The following is a 20,129-nucleotide window of genomic DNA, read 5'->3' as shown; positions in this document are numbered from 1 at the left end:
TCCTCCTCCCTCAGCCTCCCAAGTGCTAAAGGCGTGTGCCACCATGCCTGCCCTGACTTTTTTTAAAAACTAAAGCACCATACTGATACGACAGAGTTTGGATTTGTATTTCTTTGATGACTAATAATGATAGGTAGGCATCTTTTCATATGTTCATTGTCCATTCATATATATTCTTTAGAGAAATACCAAGTCAGAAACCTGTCGTCATCGTCGTCTTTTTTTTTTTTTTTTTTTTTTTGGATTTTCAAGGTAGGGTCTTAGTGTAGCTGACCTGTAATTTACTATGTAGTCTCCTGGTTGCCTTGAATTCATGGTAATCCTCCTATCTTTGTCTTCTGAGTGCTGGGATTAAGGCTTGTGTTACCAGGTCCAGCTATTCTTCTTTTTTGATTATCAAATAATTTTAATTCTTTAATGGAAAAAAGTCCATAGTCAAAAGACAAATAGGAAAAGCAGGGCATGGTGGCCTTTAATCCCAGCAGTTTGGACGTAGAGGTAGGAGAATCGCTCTGAGTTAGAGGCCACTCTGAGTCTACATAGTGAATTCCAGGGGTAGAATGAGACCCTACCTCAAAAAAAAACAAAACAAACAAACAAAAAAACAAAAGTGAAAGACATTAAAAACAGTAGGGCTTGAGAGAAGGCTCAGTGGTTAAAAGTGTTTGCTTGGAAAGCTTGATGGCCTGGATTCAATTCCCCATTACCCATGTAAATCCATAGTGGCAAGAGGCCCTGGCATGTCAGTTCTGTTCCTTCCCCCCCTTGCAAATAACTAAATAAAAATAAATTAAAAAAATTGTAAGTTGGGCTGGATAGATGGCTTAGCTGTTAAGCGCTTGCCTGTGAAGCCTGAGAACCCCGGTTCGAAGCTCGATTCTCCAGGACCCACGTTAGCCAGATGCACAAGGGGGCGCACACATCTGGAGTTCGTTTGCAGTGGCTGGAGGCCCTGGTGCGCCCATTCTCCCTCTCTCTTTCTCTCTCTCCCCCTCTTTCTCTCTCTCTCGCTCTCAAATAAATACATAAAAATAAAAAATATTAAAAAAATTGTAAGTTGACAGATCAATTCCATGTTTTATAAAGTTTTCAAATCAGTTGTAAAAATGAATAATCCAAGCCGGGTGTGGTGGCGCACGCCTTTAATCCCATCACTCAAGAGGCAGAAGTAGGATTGCTAAGAGTTCGAGACCACCCTGAGACTATATAGTGAGTTCCAGGTCCGCCTGAGCTAGAGTGAGACCCTACATCAAAAAATCAAACAACAAAAAAAGAGTAACAATAGGGACTGAAGAGATGGTTTAGTGGATGATGTGCTGTCTCTGCGAAGCTTAGTTCTATACCCTAGTACCAACGTAAGCCCAGATGCACAAGGTGCCTCATTTGTCTGGAGTTTGTCTGCAGTGACTGGAGGCCCTGATGCATCCATTCTCTCTCTGTCTGTCTTTCTAATAAATAAACATTTGAAAAATGAGGAATCTAGAGGTGAACAATGATTATGAATGAGTAGTACACAGTATTCTTTGAAACAATGTCAAATCTCTTAGGTAAGTAAAGAATACAATTCAGAACACTAATAAATATTTCATAATTATCAAAAAGAGAAAACTTGGCCTGGAGAGATGGCTTGGTGGTTAAGGCACTTGCCTGCAAAGCCAAAAGACCCAGGCTCCTTTCCCTAGGACCCACATAAGCCAGATGCACAAGGTGGCACATGCATTTGGAATTCATTTGCAGTGGCTAGAGGCCTTGGTGTGCTCATTCTCTCTCTCCTCAAATAAATAAATAGGAAATAGAGCATGCCTTTAATCCCAGCATTGGGGAGGCCGAGGTAGGATCGCTGTGAGTTTAAAGCTACCTTGAGACTACATACATAGTGAATTCCAGGTCAGCCTGGACTAGAGCTAGATACTACCTCTAAAAATCAAAACCCCCAAAACAACAACAAAAAACCACCTTTAAGCTGGGTGTGGTGGTGCACGTCTTTAATCCCAGCACTTGGGAGGCAGATATAGGAGGATCACTATGAGTTCGAGGCCACCCTGAGGACTACATAGTGAATTCTAGGTCAGCCTGGGCTAGAGTGAAACCCTACGAGGGGTGGGGAGACCTTAAACTGGGCATAGTGGCGCAAGCCTTTCATCCCAGCACTCAGCAATCAGAGGTAGGAGGAATGCTGTGAATTCCAGGTCAGCCTGGGCTAGAGTGAGACCCTACCTTGAAAAACAAATCCTTTAAAGACTATTTAGGGCTGGAGTGATGGCTTTGTGGTTAAAAACACTTGATTGGAAGGTCTGATTGTCCCAGTTTGATTCCCCGGTATTCATGTAAAACAAGATACACAAAGCAGCAACATGTGTCTAGAGTTTGTTTGCAGTGGCTAGAAGTCCTGGAACACCCTTTCTTTCTCTGTCTGTCCTTGCAAAAGTATTTATGAGAGAGAGAGAGAGGAGAGAGAGAAAATGTTTACGCAAGGGCAGATGAACCCCAGACACATGCACTACTTTATGCATCTGGCTTTACATGAGTATTGGGGAATAAAACCCTAGGAGGCTTTGCAATCAAGCAGGTATCTTTTAACAGGTGAGCCATCTACCCAGTCCCCCCAAATAGAAAACTTTTAAACATGTGATGATGATACTCATTCCTGGATTGGGTTTGAAGAAATTACTCTTCTGTTTGTTTGTTTTTGTGTTTTTCAGGTTTTTAGATGTATTACTGTAGCTGAGGCTGACCTGGAATTCACTCTATAGTCTCAGGGTGGCCTTGAACTCACAGAGATCCTCCTATCTCTGCCTCTGGAGTGATGGGATTACGCCCTGCCTACAAATGAGTAATTTAAGCTGGGCTTGGTGGCTCATACCTTTAATCTCAACACTCAGGTGGCAGAGGTAGGAGGATTTCATGAATTTGAGGCCAGCTTGAGCTCTAGCTTAAAAAACAAACAAAAAAAGAAAGAAAACAATGAATTACTCTTTATTTTTTTGTGAAAATATTTTTATTTATTTGCAAGGAAAGGGAAGGGAAGGGGGGAGGTGAGAGGGAGGGAGAGAGAGAAAGGATGGGAATGGGTATACCAGGGCCTCTTGCCACTGCAGACAAACTCCACACACACACCACTTTGTGCCCTGACTTTACATGGGTGCTAGGAAATTGAACCCAACCCTCCAGGCTTTTCAAGCAGTTGCCTTTTACCACCGAGTCATCTCTCCAGCCCAAATTTATTCTACTTATTTATTTATTTTGAAGTAGGGTCTGAGTCTATCCCAGGCTGACCGAGAGTTCACTATGTAGTCTCAGGGTGGCCTCAAACTCAGGGTGATCCTTTCCCCAACATACATTTTTTTTTTCACTTAAAAATTACTTTTATTTATTTGCAAGCGGGGGGGGGGGGGGAGGGAGGGAGGGGGAGAGGGAGGGAGGGAGGGAGGGAGAGACAGTGAGCGAATGGGAGTCTCCAGCCACTGCAAATGAACTACAGAAGGATGTGTCTTTTTGTGCATCTGGCTTTATGTGGGTACTGGGGAATGGAACCTGGGTCATTAAGCCAGACAGTTAAGCCATCTCTCCAGCCAAGAATTTTTTTTTCTTCTTCTTTTTTTTTTTTTTTTTTTTTTTGGAGGAAGGATCTCACTCTGCTTCCCCAGTGCTGGGTTTAAAGGTGTGTGTCACCTCACCCAGCCTCTTTTTTTTTTTTTAAGAAACAGGGTCTCACTCTAACCCAAACTGACTTGAAACTCACTCTGCATCTTTGCTCAGCCTCCTGCCTCAGCCTCCAAAGTGCCAGCATTAAAGATATGCACCACCTTGCTGTGTCTATCACCCCTCCCCTCCCCTCCCTGCCCAAGGTAGGGTCTCATTCTAGACCAGGCACTCACTTTGTAGTCCCAGGCAGGCCTTGAACTCACAGTGATACTTCTATCTCCTTTTCCCAAGTGCTGGGATTACAGGTATGTGCCAACATACTTTTTTTTTTTTTTTTGAGGCAGAATCTTTTTTTTTTTTAATTTTTTATTTATTTATTTGAGAGCGACAGACACAGAGAGAAAGACAGATAGAGGGAGAGAGAGAGAATGGGCGCGCCAGGGCTTCCAGCCTCTGCAAACAAACTCCAGACACATGCGCCCCCTTGTGCATCTGGCTAACGTGGGACCTGGGGAACCGAGCCTTGAACCGGGGTCCTTAGGCTTCACAGGCAAGCGCTTAACCACTAAGCCATCTTTCCAGCCCATTGAGGCAGAATCTTGATAGGTAGCTGTAACCCCAATGACCTTGAATTGTTACTGTCTTTCTGCTTCCTCAAGTGCTGTAATTACTGGCCTGTGTCCTTTCACTCAACTATTTATTATTAAAAACAATGTTTATTTGCATATGTGTATTGGGGAGAGAGGCTAGGGTCTCTTGCTGCTGCAAATGAATGCTTGCATTGCTTTAGGTTGGTGGCTTGGAGAATTGAACCTGTGCTGGTAGAGTTTGCCCTTAATTGCTGAGCATCACCTCAGGTCCCTCCTTTTTTATTTAAATGAAGTGTTCTTTTGCTTATTTATTTTTTAAGTTTTTGTTTATTTTTATTTATCTATTTGAGAGAGAGAATAAATGAATGAATGAGTACATCAGGCTTTCCAGCCACTGCAAATGAACTCCAGATTGCATGTGCCACCTTGGGCTTCTGGCTTACGTGGGTACTGGGAAATTGAGCCTTGAACTGGAGTCCTTGGGCTTCACAGGCAAGTGCTTAACTGCTAAGCCATCTCCAGCCCCGTAAGTTTACATATTCTCCATAAGTCCTCTTACATGATTTGCACATTTCCCCCATTTTTTGATTCTTTGATAATATATGTAGCACAATTTTTTTATTTTTTAATTTTTATTAGCATTTTCCATGATTATAAAAAAATCCCATGTTAATTCCCTCCCTCCCCCCACACTTAGCACAATTATTTTTATTTTTATTTTTTTAATTTTTTAAATTTTTATTAGCATTTTCCATGATTATAAAAAAAAATTCCACGGTAATTCCCTCCCCCCCACACTTTCCTCTTTGAAATTCCATTCTCCATCATATTACCTTCCCATCACAATGATTGTACTTACATATATACAATATCAACCTATTAAGTACCCTCCTCCCTTCCTTTCTCTTCCCTTTATGTCTCCTTTTTAACTTATTGGCCTCTGCTACTAAGTATTTTCATTTTCACGCAGAAGCCCAATCATCTGTAGCTAGTATCCACATATGAGAGAGAGTATGTAGCACAATTTTTTTTGTTCGTTTGTTTTTGTTTTGGTTTTTTGAGATAGGGGCTCACTCTGGCTTAGGCTGACCTGGAATTCACTATGTAGTCTCATGGTGGCCTTGAACTCATGGTGATCCTCCTACCTCTGCCTCCCAAGTGCTGGGATTAAAGGCGTGTGCCACCACGCCCAGCTACAAAATCAAGTTTATCTTTTTTAAAAAAGTCATCTGTATTTTTGGTCTCATGTCTAAGAAAACCAATGGTCACAATGATTTATCCATAACTACATTTTTTTCTAAGAATTTTATGTCTAGCTCATACTTTTAAAGTCATTGATACCATTTTTAAAAAGAAATTATTTGCATGTGTGTGCACTTAGGGTCTCTTGCCACTTTGAGCAAATGCCAGATATTTGTACCACTTTGCACCAACTTTAAATGAGTATTAGGAAACTGAACCAAGGCCAACAGGCTTTGCATACAAGTGCCTCCAGTTGCTGAGCCATGTACCCAGCCCCTCTAGTCCATTTAAAAACATTGATTTATTTATTAGTGTGAGAGAGAATGGGCACTCCAGGGTCTCTAGCCACTGCAAATGAACTCCAGAAACATGTAGCACCATGTGTATCTGGCTTTACATGGTTTCTGCGGTGTTGAACCTGAGTCCTTAGGCTTCATAGGTAAGCGTCTTAATTGCTAAGCCTGTATCTCTAGCCCTGTAGTTCATTAAAAAATATTTTATTTATTTATTTTGAGAGAGAAGTAGAGGACTTGAAGGAGGGAGAGAGAGAGAGAGAGAGAGAGAGAGAGAGAATATGAATATGGGTACACTAGGGTCTCCAGCCACTGCAAATGAACTACTGATACATGTGCCACCTTATGCTATGCATCTGGCTTACATGGTTACTGGGTTATCAAACCTGGGTCCTTAGGCTTCCCAGGCAAGTGCCTTAATTACTGAGCTATCTCTCTAGCCCTTGAGCTGATTTTTTATACTGTGTGGCTATCCAGTTTTTCCAGCACCATTTGTTGAAAAGAACATTATTTCTTTTCTGAGTTATACTGGTCCTTTTTTTTTCAAAAATAAGGTCAATTTACCATAGGCTTTAAGGTTATTTTTATTTTATTATGTTTATTTTTTGTTTTTTCGAGGTAGGGTCTCACTCTAGCCCAGGCTGACCTGGAATTCACTATGTAGTCTCAGGATGACCTAGAACTCACAGCGATCCTCCTATTGCTGCCTTGCCTGGCTAAGGTTAATTTTTCTTCTTTTTTGTTTTTTGGTTTTTCAAGGTAGGGTCTCACTCTAGCTCAGGCTGTCATGGAAGTCAGACACTATGTAGTCTCAGGGTAGCCTTGAACTCAAGGCCATCCTCCTACCTCTGCCTCCCGAGTGCTGAGATTAAAGGCGAGTGCTGAGATTAAAGGCGTGTGCCACCACGCCTGGCATAAGGTTATTTTTAAACTGATTATGTTCCTCCAATCTGTATGTTATCATTTTGCCAGCACCACACTATCCCGATTATTATTAATATGTTACATTTTGAAATAATGTATAATTTTACCAACTTTTTTGTAATAGTTTTAGGGACTCTGGGTCCCTTGCATGGATTACAGGATTAGCTTGTCCATTTTTATGTTTTACAATTCTGAGTGCACAAACCTTGCCTTTCTGAATAAATTTGTTCTCAGATACTTTCTACTTTCTGATTCTAATGTAGATGGAATTTTTAGTTATATTTCATATTGTTTAATATAGGGATATATTTTTGTATCTAAGTCTCATGTCTTAAAGCCATAATGAATTTACTCATTCTACTAACTTTTGCATATTTTTTTTTAAATCATTTATTTTATTTTTTGTCATAAGGTCTTTCTAGCCCCAGCTGACTAGGAACTCACTTTGTAGCTGGCCTTGAACTTGGTTCAGTCCTCTTGCCTCAGTCACTGAATGCTAAGTAATGAGACTTACTGAGTAAAATGTCTACTTTGCTTTTTAGCATGCCAAATATTTGTTATTCTAAAAATGCCCTTAAATAGTCTTTTTATTTTTAAAGCTTCATATTTCCCCCTTTTAAGATAGTAGTGATATTTGCTGTGGATGATAAAATTTTATGATTATAGTAATCTTAAGGTTTTTTTTTTTTAAATGTATTTGGAGGGCTGCCAAACTATAAATTGACAACAAGTAAATTTATATATATTTTTTCTGGCTACCTGGGTCAAACTTTTTTGATATATAACTATCTTATTTTATAATTTTTTAAGGTATTAATATATTTAAGGAGTGCAAATTGGGATACCCGGATTGCAGCAGGACAAGCTGTTGAAGCTATAGTGAAAAATGTGCCCGAGTGGAATCCAGTGCCAAGAACCAAACAAGGTGCTTTTAAATGGAAAAAGCAGTTTGAAATAAAAACATAGAAGTAACTCTAGAATGCAATATATATTTTAATTTAGTTTTGTTTTAAAGGCTTCTTATGCCTTTTTTCATAAAATTTTCATAAACTTTTTATACATACTTTTAAAATTATTTAACTCTATAGTGTGCTTTACAGAGATTATTACTTTCCTTCAAGGAATGAATGTGGAATAGCTGTTTGAGGTAATTTACTTTTCCTTATTACTGGGAGGATGATTGTTTTCTAAGTTTGTGAATAATTTACAGTCTAATTCTTCAGTTGATTTTTTTTTTTCATAAGTCTGTGGGTTTTGTTGTTGTTGTTGGTGGTGGTTTCTTTGTTTTGTTTTCTTTTTGTGGTAATGAGGAACAAACCAAGGGCCATGTGGACACTAGTCAAGCCCTCTACTGCTGAACTATTCTCCTAACTCACATTTCTAATGTTTTATGTTCTGTTTTGATATTGTGTAAAGGTAAAATGTTTTTATTTTCTGGTTGTCTATAATGACATTTAGAAGCACTTTAAGCACATTGTGTGCTTTTTGAGAAGCCATAAAGGCATACATTAAAAAATTAAGTAATTTGCTTGTGAGTGACAGAGCATGGACACACCAGGACTTTTTGCCCTTTCAAACTAACTCCAGATGCTTGTGTCACTTTGAGCTGTATCTGGCTGTATGTGGGTACAAGGGAATTGAACCTGGCCTGGCAGGCTCTGCCAGCAAGGGTCTTTAACCTCTGATCTTGTCTTCAGTCCAAAGGCATACATTTAAATTAAGTGAACGTTTGTTAATGTATTTTTCTTTTGGAGATAGGGTCTCACCCTAGCTCACGCTGACCTGGAATTCACTATGTAGTCTCAGGGTGGCCTTGAACTCAAGGCGATCCTTCTGTCTGTGCCTCCTGAGTGCTGGGGTTAAAGGTATGTGCCACTATGCCTGGCTGTTAATGTATTTTTTAATCTTAATTGGCTTAATAATAATTTTAATCTTAATTGGCTTCATTTTTTTTAAACCAGACAACATAGCATCAGTTGTATAGTAGTATAACTGCCCAAGAACAAAATTATAAATTTAGTTTCAAAATATTAGCAGGAGTTATTTTTGTTCTATTTGGGCAACATATCATAAGATAAAATTAAGTGTTCCTAAAGTGAATATTTGAAAAAAAAACTCATAAAAATGAATATTTAGTAAGGAGCACTTAGATTCATTTTTAAGTCCATGCTGTCACTTAGCATACATTTAAAAAAATTTTTGTTTGTACGAGCCAGGCGTGGTAGTGCACACCTTTAATCCCAGTACTTGGCAGGCAGAAGTAGGAGGATCACCATGAGTTCAAGGCCACCCTGAGTCTACATAGTGAATTCTAGGTCTGCCTGGGCTAGAGTAAGACACTACCTCCAAAAATAAAAATAATAATTATTTTTTTGTTTTTATTTGCTGAACCTATTAGTTTGTGTTCTATGTAATTTGTCTTTTCTAATGAAATGTATGTACAAGCCTTCTCTTTGACAGCTTATTATTCCTGCTTATTTTAGGTACACTATAATCATATTATTGTTTTATAAAAATTTTTATTGAAAAAGTTAGTATTGAAGTTTATAGTAAGAGTGCTTATTATCACTAGAAAGCTTGAAAATATTCATGAGTTCTTTTTCATCTAAGTTAATCGGTTGTATTTTATTTAGTATGATACTGCAGTTTGTTTAGAATATAGAAAATTAAGTTCTGTTGGATGGGTAGATGCTTTCTATCTTAGCTGTAGTCCTTAGGTATAGAGAGATGATGCTTGTTATTTATTCGTCAATATATTTTGTACACACATTTGCCTTCCAGTTTAGCACTAGAATAAACTTGCTGTTACCATCACGATTTTAAACTAAAATAGTAAATAGAAATTGTGTGATATTTATATATATTTCAACATGATAATGCATTTTATCTAATAACATATTTCCATAGTTGGAAACACACAAAATACAATACCATTCTGGTGGTTTGTAGAAGGGGAGTCACCAACTTCATAGTTGATTCACAAGATAACTAAGAACTGATTGTAGATAAATCCACAGTAGTTGCTCTGATTTTGCTTTAGCTCTTCTTAAATTATTACCCAAACACTACAAGTAATAGTATGCTATTTTCTTTCATTGTACACTTTTGACTACATGGCCAAATTAATATTTTTAAACCTCATCTAGAACCTACTTCAGAAAGTTCTATGGAAGATTCATCTACTACAGATCGATTAAATTTTGACAGATTTGATATATGTAGATTATTACAACATGGTGCATCACTTTTGGGGTCTGCTGGTGCAGAATTTGAAGTCCAAGATGAAAAATCAGGTATGTCCTATAAAAAGAAAAGTCTGAAATTTATATTTTCAAACTAATTTATCATTTGGTTTGCTGGTATGAGTGGTCAGAGTCTAACGTGACTGCAGTTTGCTGGTAGGTGGTGATAGGGATGGGGCAAGCAACCAGCTGTATTTGAGCCCTAGTGTAATAGTACCATATAAACTGTGCACAGAAGCACGTGACTGTAATTCCTGTACTTTGAAGGCAAATACAGCAGGATAAGTTCAGGGTTATCCTCAATTACATGTACTTTGAAGCCACCCTGGTACATGAGACCTTGTTTCAAAAAATAAACTAAAAATTAAATAAGGAAAGCTACCATACTTAGAAGCAGTAGGAATTGTGTTTTTTTTTTTGTTTGTTTGTTTTCAATTCTGGAAATTTAAAGGACATCTGATTGTTATATGTCATGTGTTTTAGGTGTTAGATCTACTCATGCTTGTGTTCAAAGTAAAAATGAGAAGTTAAGTTTAAAATTTGGATAGATAATTGTCTCATCTTTAAGCTTACAGAGTCTAGTGGATATAAAGTAAGTGTCTTAGTTGTAGTGACACACCTCAAAGTTCCATCTCCTTTGGAAACAGACAGGAGGATCACCTGAGTCCAGGTATTCAGAGCTGGACTATACAACATAAGGAAACCCTATTTACAAAATAATAAAAAAGAAAAAAATCACAGAAAAAGGTTTTCCTATTCAAGACTGTGGTTTTGAATGAAAAAAGTATTTGATGTTTTATGGATTTCTATAAATAAGTAGTTACATTTTGGCCACTTAGTGCAAATCGGACTATGTTCTACTAATTAAATTCTCATTCAAAGAATATCTAATTTGGCCTGTAGATATGGCGTAGTGGTTAATGCACTTGCCTGCGTGAAGCCTGCTGATCCAGGTTCAATTATCCAGGTCCCACATAAACCAGATGCACAAGGTGGCACATGATTATGGAGATCGTTTGCAGTGGATAGAGGTCCTGATGTGCCCACTCTTCCTCTCTCATAAATAAATAAAAATAAATCTTTTTGAAAAACAAGTATCTAATTTTATTAATCTTGAAATATTAGTTTGTCCATTTAAAACAATTGGCAAAAGCCATTCCATCTTACTTAATAGGATAGGCATTAGAAAATACAGTTTTGCCAGGTGTGGTTGTGCATGTCTTTAATCCCAGCACATGGGAGGTAGAAGTAGGAGCATTGCCGTGAGTTCCAGACCACACTGAGACTACATAGTGAATTCCAGGTCAACCTGAGCTACGAGACTCTACCTCAGAAAACCAAAAAAAAAAAAAGGAAAAAAATACAGTTGATTTTGGAGAGAATAAAGAGAATGACCTGCTTAAGTTTCAGAAAAGCATAGTTTTTCTTCTTTAAAAAAACTTTTTTATTGATAACTTCCATAACTATAGACAATAAATGATAATTTATTACCATGATAATTCCCTCCCCTCCCCCACTCTCCCTTCATAGATCCAGTCTCTGTCATATCTCTTCCCCATCTCAATTAGTCTCTATTTTATTTTGATGTCATCATCTTTTCCTCCTAATTATGAGGGTCCTGTGTAGGTAGTACCAGGCACTGCAAGGTCATTGATATGCAGGCCATTTTGTGTGTGGAAGATTACATTGTAAGGAGCCCTAATCTTCCTTTGGCTATTACATTCTTTCTACCACCTCTTCTGCAATGGACCCTGCACCTTGGAGGGTGTGATAAAGATGTGTCAGTGCTGAACACTCCTCAGTCACTTTTTAAAATATATATATATATATATTTATTTATTTAAGAGAGAGAGGCAGTGAGAGAGAGAATGGGCACACCAGGGCCTCTAACCACTGCAAACAAACTCCAGACGCATGTGCCACCTTGTGCATCCAGTTTACATTGGTCCTGGGGAATTGAATTTGGGTCCTTTGGCTTCACAGGCAAGTGCATTAACCTCTAAGCCATCTTTCCAGCCCCTCTGTTACTTCTCAGCACTATGGTGCTTTTTAAGTCATCCCAGAGGTCATTGGCATCTGAAAAGAGAAGGTTCTGTAACCAAGAGTAAGAGTAGCATTAATAATATGGGTATGAATATTAAGAGAAGTGCTTACTGGGCAGTTTGGTGAGCATAATATATGCATTTAGCCAGATACCAGTAGACCCCAAGGGCTCATGACCTCCCCCGCCATAGATTTTCAGTAATGTAATACCTCCTGTAGAGCGGGCCTCCAGCCCAGTTAGAAACAGTTGGTTTCCCTCTATAACAGATATGCCACTACTATACCTGTTGGGTCATTTGGCTTAGCTGGCCAAATTTAAGGCTTGCATTGTCCACTGATGTTTATCTCCACTAAAGATTTCTCTTTCCCATAGAGCTGCATGCAGCATAGCTTTTTCCAGCTTTTTGTCAGCTGTTCTACAGGGTGGAGGAGAGGAGGATTTTTTTTTTTTTTTTTTTTTTGAGGTAGGGTCTCACTCTAGCTCAGGCTGACCTGGAATTCACTCTGTAGTCTCAGGGTGGCCTTGCACCCATGGTGATCCTCCTACCTTTGCCTCCCAAGTGCTGGAATTAAAGGTGTGCACCACCAAGCCTGGCCGGAGGAGATTTTTAGCTCAGCTCCAGCTTGGTTTCTCAGTGACATTGCAGCCCAAGTATGTGGAGTTTTCTTCAACAGGGTTACTATTTATTCCTGTTGGGAAACCAAGAGTCTTGGTAATGGGCTACAATGTTTTAGGGGTTAACAATTCACTGGATGGTATCCCATCCCTGGTGCTGAATTTTTTTTCTAGTAATAATCTATGACTTCTGGGTGTGCCATTATCCTAAAAAATAGGTATTCATGTGGCTTGTTTATACCCTCTTTAATTTTGATTAACCCTCCTCCCCCCCTTCCTTTATTCAATCTCTTCCCCAGACCTTACTTGGCCTAAGTAAGCATAGTTTTTCAAAGACTTCTTATTTTCAAAAGGTTATTGCTAAAACAGTTCACTGAGCTTATTAGTGCTCTTACAGCTCTTCTGAGAGGTCCTTGGGTCTTTGCCAGAAGTGAGATTGTAGCACTTTAAGGGAATGCTTGAGTCTTATAGATTCTGATTTCATAGATCTATGGAGAAATGTTAGAAATTGTATTAATTTATTTTTCTAAAACATTTTTATTTATTTATTTGAGAGAGTGAGAAAAAGGCGGGGGTGGGGAGAGGAATATGGAGTGCCAGAGCCTCCAGCCGCAGCAAACGAACCCAGACTCATGCATTACCATGTGCATCTGGCTTACATGGGTCCTGGGAATTGAACCTGGGCCTTTTTGGCTTTGCAGGCAAGCACCTTAGCTCAGATATTGTATTTAAAAGAAAAACGGTTTGGGCATGGTGGCACATGCCTTTAATCCCAGCCCTTGGGAAGCAGAGGCAAGAGGATTGACCTGAGTTCAAGGCTAGCCTTAGTGAATTCTAGGTCAGCCTGGGCTAAAGTGAGACCCTACCTGGAAAAACTAAAATAAATAAGTAAGTAAATAGGAAGGGAACTTGATAGGTGACTGGGGGATAGTGGGAGTATGCTTCCTGCACAATCATGAAGGCCTGAAAAGGCCTGTGACTGCCCGAGTTCAAGTCTTCAGATCTCATGTAAATAGCTGTCCTGGCCATCTGCACTTGTCACCCCAGTCCCACAGGGGAGCAGACACTCAGTAATCTCTGGAGCTTGTGGGAGGTGAGAGTGGGGCATTGGGGTAGGGAGTGGCAAGCCTCTGGATCAGTAAAAGATACCAGCTAGGAAGAGAGATGGAGCAGGATACCTGTCATTCTGTTCCTGTCACTGTAGGTGGATGCTTCAACTAAAAACGCCCAGCTTATTATTATTACTGATGTTATTTACTTATTTTTCTTTTTTTATTAACAATTTCCATGATTGTAAACAATATCACATAGTAATGCCCTCCCTCCCCCTACTTTCCCTTTGAAACTCCATTCTCAATCATACCCCTTCTCCCTCTCAGTCTCTCTTTTATTTTGTTGTCATGATCTTTTCCTCTTGTTATGAGGTTCTTGTGTAGGTAGTGTCAGACACTGTGAGGTCATGGATATCCAGGTCATTTTGTGCCTGGAGGAGCACGTTGTAAGGAATCCTACTCTTCCTTTGGTTCTTATATTCTTTCCGCCACCTTTTCCACAGTGGACCCTGAGCCTAGGAAGGTGTGATAGAGATACTGTAGTGCTGAGCACTCCTGTCACTTCTTCCAGCACCATGATGCCTTCTGAGTCATCCCAAGGTCACTGCCATCTGAAAAGAGAAGGTTCTTTGCCAAAAGTGAGAGTATCATTAATATATGGGTATGAACATTAAGAGAAGTGCTTAGTGGGCAGTTTGATAAGCCTAGTATATACATTTAGCCAGACAGCAGCAGACATTACATCCCTAGGGCTCATGACTACCCCTGTTTTAAGTTTTCAGTATCAGGGATGTATTCCCTCCCATGGTGTAGGCCTCCAGTCCAATTAGAGGGCAGTTAGTTTCTACCATGACAGACATGCCACTGTTAAACCCATTGGCTCATTTGGCCTGGCTGGCCAAATATAAGGCTTGCAGTGTCCACTGTTGAGTATCTTCACTGGTGATTTCTCTCCCATTGAACTGCATGCAGACTGGCTTCTTCCAGCTTTCTGTCAGCTAGTCTACTTGGAGGAGGTTTTCAGCTCAGTTCCAGCAGGATTTCTCAGTGGCCTTGCAGCCCAAGTATGTGGAGTCTTTAACATTAGGGTCTTACCATCTATTCCTGGTGGGAAACCAGTGGCCTCGGCAATGGCCTGTAATGTTTTGGGGCATCAAGGACCTCCCTGGCCAACAACTCACTGGAAGGTATCCCGTCCCTAGCACTGAAAATTTTATAGTAACAACCTATGGCTCCTGAGTGTTCCATTATCCAAAAATGTAGGTTTCCTCCACCTTTCCTTTACTTAATCTCTTCTCCTGACCTCACTTGGGCCTTTTCACCCCCATTAATCTGTTCTTCTACTTACATATACACAATATATTGCATATATACATACACACAATACCATCTTATTAAGTAACCCCTCCCTTCCTTTCTCTTCCCTTTATATTTCTTTTCTAGCTTACTGGCCTTTGCTACTGAGTTTTCTTCCTACTCACTTACACAGAAGCCCAATCATCTGTAGCTAGGATCCACTTATGAGGGAGAACATGTGGCGCTTGGCTTTCTGGGCCTGGGTTACCTCACTTAGTATAATCCTTTCCAGATCCATCCATTTTCCTGCAAATTTCATAACTTCATTTTTCTTTACCGCTGAGTAGAAGTCCATTGTATAAATGTGCCTTATCTCCATTATCCACTCATCAGTTGAGGGACATCTAGGCTGGTTCCATTTCCCAGCTATTGTGAATTGAGCAGCAGTAAATGTGGTTGAGCAAGTATCTGTAAGGTATGTTGTTATTATTTTTAATTACTATTACTGGTTTTTCAAGGCAATGTCTTTCTCTAGCTTTGGTTGACCTGGAACTTATTCTGTAGCCCTAAGCTGGTCTCAAATTCACAGTGCTTATCCTATCTCCTACCAAGTGCATCACCATGCTTGGCTGCTTATCATTAAAAAAAAAATTTTTTTAAATAATTTATTTGAGAGAGGGAAAGAGGTAGACATAGAGAAACAGAATGGGCGTGCTAGGGCCTCCAGCCATTGCAAACTATTCTAGATGCATGCACCACCTTGTGCATCCAGCTTATGTAGATCTTGGGGAACTGAACCTGGGCCCTTTGGCTTTGCAGGCAAGCGCCTTCACCACTAAGCCATCTGTTCAGCCCTGCTTAGCATTTTTAAAATTTATTTATTTGAGAGGAAGGGAGGAGGGAAGGAAGGAGGGACAGAGGAAAGGAGGAAGTGGGAGAGAGAGAGAGAGAGAGGGAAAGAGGGAGGGAATATTAATGTGTGTACCAGGGCATCCAGCCACTGCAGACTATTCCAGATGCATGCTCCCCCTTGTGCATCTGGCTTACATGGGTCCTAGAGAATCAAACTGGGATACTTTGACATTGCAGGCAAGCACCTTCACCACTAAGCCATCTGTCCAGCCCTGCTTAGCATTTTTAAAATTTATTTGAGAGGAAGAGAGAGGAGGAGGGAAGGAGGGAATGACGGAGGAAAGGAGGAAGTGGGGGAGAGAGGGAGGGAGGGAATATTAATGTGTGCACCAGGGCATCCAGCCACTGCAGACTATTCCAGATGCATGCTCCCCCTTGTGCATCTGGCTTACGTGGGTCCTAGAGAATCAAACTGTGATACTTTGACTTTGCAAGCAAGCGCCTTCACCACTAAGCCATCTCTCCAGCCCTGCTTAGCATTTTTAAAATTCAAGATCACTGTCTTGAATAGGAAGATGTTTTTCTTTCCTTTTGCATTATATACAAGCCCCCCAAAATAAACACCCCCCCCAAAATACTGTGTACATGACTTTGTTAAGTAATCAAGATTGGAATCCCGTGTTTTCCAGAATTCAGGAGTTTAATACTGATAAGTCACATCTTGCTCAACAGTGCTATTTTTAAAAATACTTATAAAAATTTTATTTATTGTAGGTGGGGTAGGGGAATATGAATGCATATGGGCATGCCAGGGTGTCTAGCCACTGCAAACAAACTCCAGACACAAGCACCACCTTGTATATCTGGCTTATGTGGATACTGGAAAGTTGAACCTGGATCCTTAAGCTTTATAGCTTATATGATGTGACAAGCTTCTTTTACTTAGCAAAATATCATTAAGGGTCCTATATATTGTAACTTATGTTTATACTTTTTTTCTGTTTTTTTTTGGGGGGGGTGTACATGTGTCACCATAGGAGTGTGTGTGTCATGCCATGCATATGAGAGGCAGGGATTCTTGTTCTCATTGTTCCTTGATGTGTTTTTCAGGCTAGCTGGTTTATGATCTTCTGGAAATTCTTGTCTCCACCTCTCATCTCAGTATCAGTGTGCAAGGATTACAGAAACCCACTATGGCTTCTGGGTCCACTCCCCACCACCTATACCTGAACTAGGGTCTCACTATAGCTCCAGGCTGGCCTTCAGTTCACAGTAATCCTCCTACCTCAGTCTCCTGAGTGCTGGGATTGAAGGCGTGTGCCACCACACTTGTCTGGCTTCTGCCTTTTACATGGGTTCTGAGAATCTGAGCTCTGGTACTCAAGCTTGAGCAGCAAGCACTTTGTTCCTTGACCCACTTTTCTCTTTCCTAAATAACTTTTGTTACTGTTAAGAGTTCTAACAGGTTTTGTATTAGTTTATTTGGTTTTCTTTTTTCTTTTGGTTTTCCAAGGTAGGGTTTCACTCTAGCTCGGGCTGATCTGAAATTCACTATGTAATCTCATGGTGGCCTTGAACTCATGGCAATCCTTCTACCTCTGCCTCCCAAGTGCTGGGATTAAAGGCATGCACCTGTTTTTTCTTTTTTGAAAAAAATAGTTTATTTATTTATTGGAGCGACAATGGCAGGGGGGTGGGGGAAGAGAACCAGACAAGAATGAATACACTGGATCCTCCAGCCACTGCAAATGAACTCCAGACACATGTACTATCTTGTGCATCTGGCTTATGTGGGAGCTGAGAAATTGAACCTGGGTCCTTAGTCTTCACATGCAAGCCACCTTAACCAATAAGCCATCTCTCCAGCCCTGCTTTTTCCTTTAAATTTTTTTTTCCTTCAAAGTAGGGTCTCACTCTAACCTAGGCTGACCTGGAATTCACTATATAGTCTAAGGTTGGCCTTGAACTCACAGCAATCCTCCTACCTCAGCTTTCTGAGTGCTGCTATTAAAGGCGTGTGCCACCACACCTGGCCTAAACACTTATATTTTAAAATTATTTGTGAGCAGAGAGAGGAGCCGGGGATGAAGGAAAGAGGAAAAGACAATGTGTACACCAAGGTCTCTTTTGGGGGGAGGGGTGGCTTTTGAGGTAGAGTCTTGCTACTGCCCAGACTCACCTGGAATTCACTATGTAGCCTCATGGTAGCCTAGAAATCATGGTGATCCTTTTACTTCTGCTCCCCAAATGCTGGGATTAAAGGTGTGTGCCACTACATACAGTCTCAAGCCTTTTTATTTTTGAGGTAAGATCTCACTCTGGCCCAGGTTAACCTGGAATTAACTGTGTAATCTCAGGATGGCCTCAAACTCACGGTGATCCTCCTACTTCTGCCTCTCAAGTGCTGGGATTAAAGGCGGGCGCCACCATGCCTGGTTTCAGGCCTCTTTTTTTTTTTTAAAAAAAAATATTTATTTATTTGTAAGGAGAGAGATAGAGATAGAAAGAATGGGCACCCTTGGGCCTCTAGCCACTGTAAATGAATTCCAGATGAATGTGCTGCTTTATGTATCTTGCTTTATGTGGGTATTGGGGAATTGAATGTGCATCATTAGGTTTTGCAGGCAAACACCTTAACTTCTGAGCCATCTATCCAACCCACACTAGGGCCTGTTGACCCTGCAATCAAATTCCAGATACCTGTGCCACTTTGTGCCTCTGTCTTTGTGTAGGTACTGGGGAATTGAACCTGGGCCAGCATGCTTTGTAAGCAAGTGCCTTAACCAGCTGAGTCACCTCCCCAACCCTGTTTTTTCTTTTTCCTTTTCGAGGTAGTCTTACTCTTGCCCAGGCTGACTTGGAATTCACTGTATAGTCTCAGGGTGGCCTCAAACTCATGGTGATCATCCTACCTCTGCCTCCTAAGTGCTGGCATTAAAGGCGTGCGGCACCACACCTGGCGTTTTGTTTTTCTTTTTGGCTTTTCGAGGTAGGGTCTCACTGTAGCCCACGCTGACCTGGAATTCACCATGGAGTCTCAAAGTGGCCTTGAATTCACAGTGATCCTCCTACCTCTGCCTTCCATGCTCGGATTAAAGGCGTGCACCACCACACCTGGCCATTTTGGTTTTTTGAGGTAGGGTTTCACTCTAGCTCAGGCTGACCTGGTATTAGACTCAGGGTGGCCTCAAACTCATGGTGATCCTCCTACCTCTGCTTCCTGAGTGCTGGGATTAAAGGTATACGCCACCACACCTGTGTTGTTTTTTGTTTTTTTTGTTTTTGTTTTTGTTTTTGTCAAGAGGGATATTTTGCCATGTTGCCCAGATTGGCCTCAAATTAATACTTGATGGTGTGTGTGTCACTGGCAGGATGTGCTTATGATGCGCCATGTTCTTGCCTGCAGAGGCTGGAGCAAAATGTCAGGTGTCCTGCTCCATTGTTCTTCTGCCCAATCTTATTTAAGCTGGAGTCTCTTACTGATACTGGAGCTTGCTGTTTTTTGTTTTTTTGGTACGTGCTGTTGTGCATTGGCCATTCCCTCCCTCTGCTCTCCTGGGCTGTAGTTACAGGCACTTGTGGCCACTCGCAGCCTTTTGTTACTTTATTGAGAGGGATAGAGAGAAAGAGTTTCAGAGGGAGAAAGGGAAAGAAGGAGAGGGAGAGAGAGAGAGAGCGCGATAGGAGGGGGGAGGGAGGGGGGATATGAATGGGTGTGCCAGGAACTTTAGCCTGCTGTGAATGAACTCCAGACCTGTGCGCTCCTCGTGCACCTGTGCAACGTTATGTGCTTGCATCACTGCACCTGGCTACGCGGGACTTGGAGATTTGAACAGAACTTCTTAGGCAAGCCCCTTAATCGCAAAGCCATCTCTCCAGCCCCGCTCCCAGCTTTTTACATGTGTTCTGGAGAGTCTAACTTGGGCCCATCTCAGGTTTGCATGCTTGCACAGGAAACACACAGTAAGGTAATGGTAGAACCTCAGTGAAAACTAGAATGTTATGTTAGTTAGACCACTATTTTCTAATAACTAGGCAGCAAAGTCTATGGGATGTTGAAATTATTGAGTGTTTTGTTCAATTTACAGAAAATGTTATGTTCTACATATTTTTGTCTGTTTTCTTTGCCTTTCTTTGTTGTCATCACAGAGTTTCGTTTTGTAATTCAGACTGGCCTTGAACTTGTGATCATTCTGCCTACCCTCACAAGGGCTGCAATTACAGGTGTGTTGTACCACACCTGGTAGAAAAGATCTTTATTTGGGAGAGAGATAGTGACGGATAGAATGGGCATGCCAAGGCCTCCAGCCACTGCAGATGAGCTCCAGACTCAT

The 20,129-nt window shown here is 40.7% G+C and overlaps 1 protein-coding gene across 2 annotated transcripts in view; it reads left to right on the top strand.

The window, feature by feature from the left end:
* Nucleotides 1–20,129, top strand: part of Btaf1 (B-TFIID TATA-box binding protein associated factor 1) — a 130,051-nt gene that overhangs the window by 23,444 nt on the left and 86,478 nt on the right. The window contains exons 3-4 of one of the 2 annotated variants that reach the window (XM_045153974.1): nucleotides 7,505–7,619; nucleotides 9,841–9,987. The exons of the other annotated variant lie outside the window; for it this stretch is intronic. Coding sequence (XP_045009909.1) covers nucleotides 7,505–7,619; nucleotides 9,841–9,987 — 262 coding nt within the window. The remainder of the gene's footprint in view (nucleotides 1–7,504; nucleotides 7,620–9,840; nucleotides 9,988–20,129) is intronic. 2 annotated transcript variants of the gene reach the window in all.

This window comes from Jaculus jaculus, chromosome 1 (assembly GCF_020740685.1).
Source record: "Jaculus jaculus isolate mJacJac1 chromosome 1, mJacJac1.mat.Y.cur, whole genome shotgun sequence".
In the NCBI taxonomy this organism is placed as follows: domain Eukaryota; kingdom Metazoa; phylum Chordata; class Mammalia; order Rodentia; family Dipodidae; genus Jaculus; species Jaculus jaculus.
Note: the sequence above shows the minus strand (reverse complement) of the source record. Positions and strands in the feature narration are given on the sequence as shown.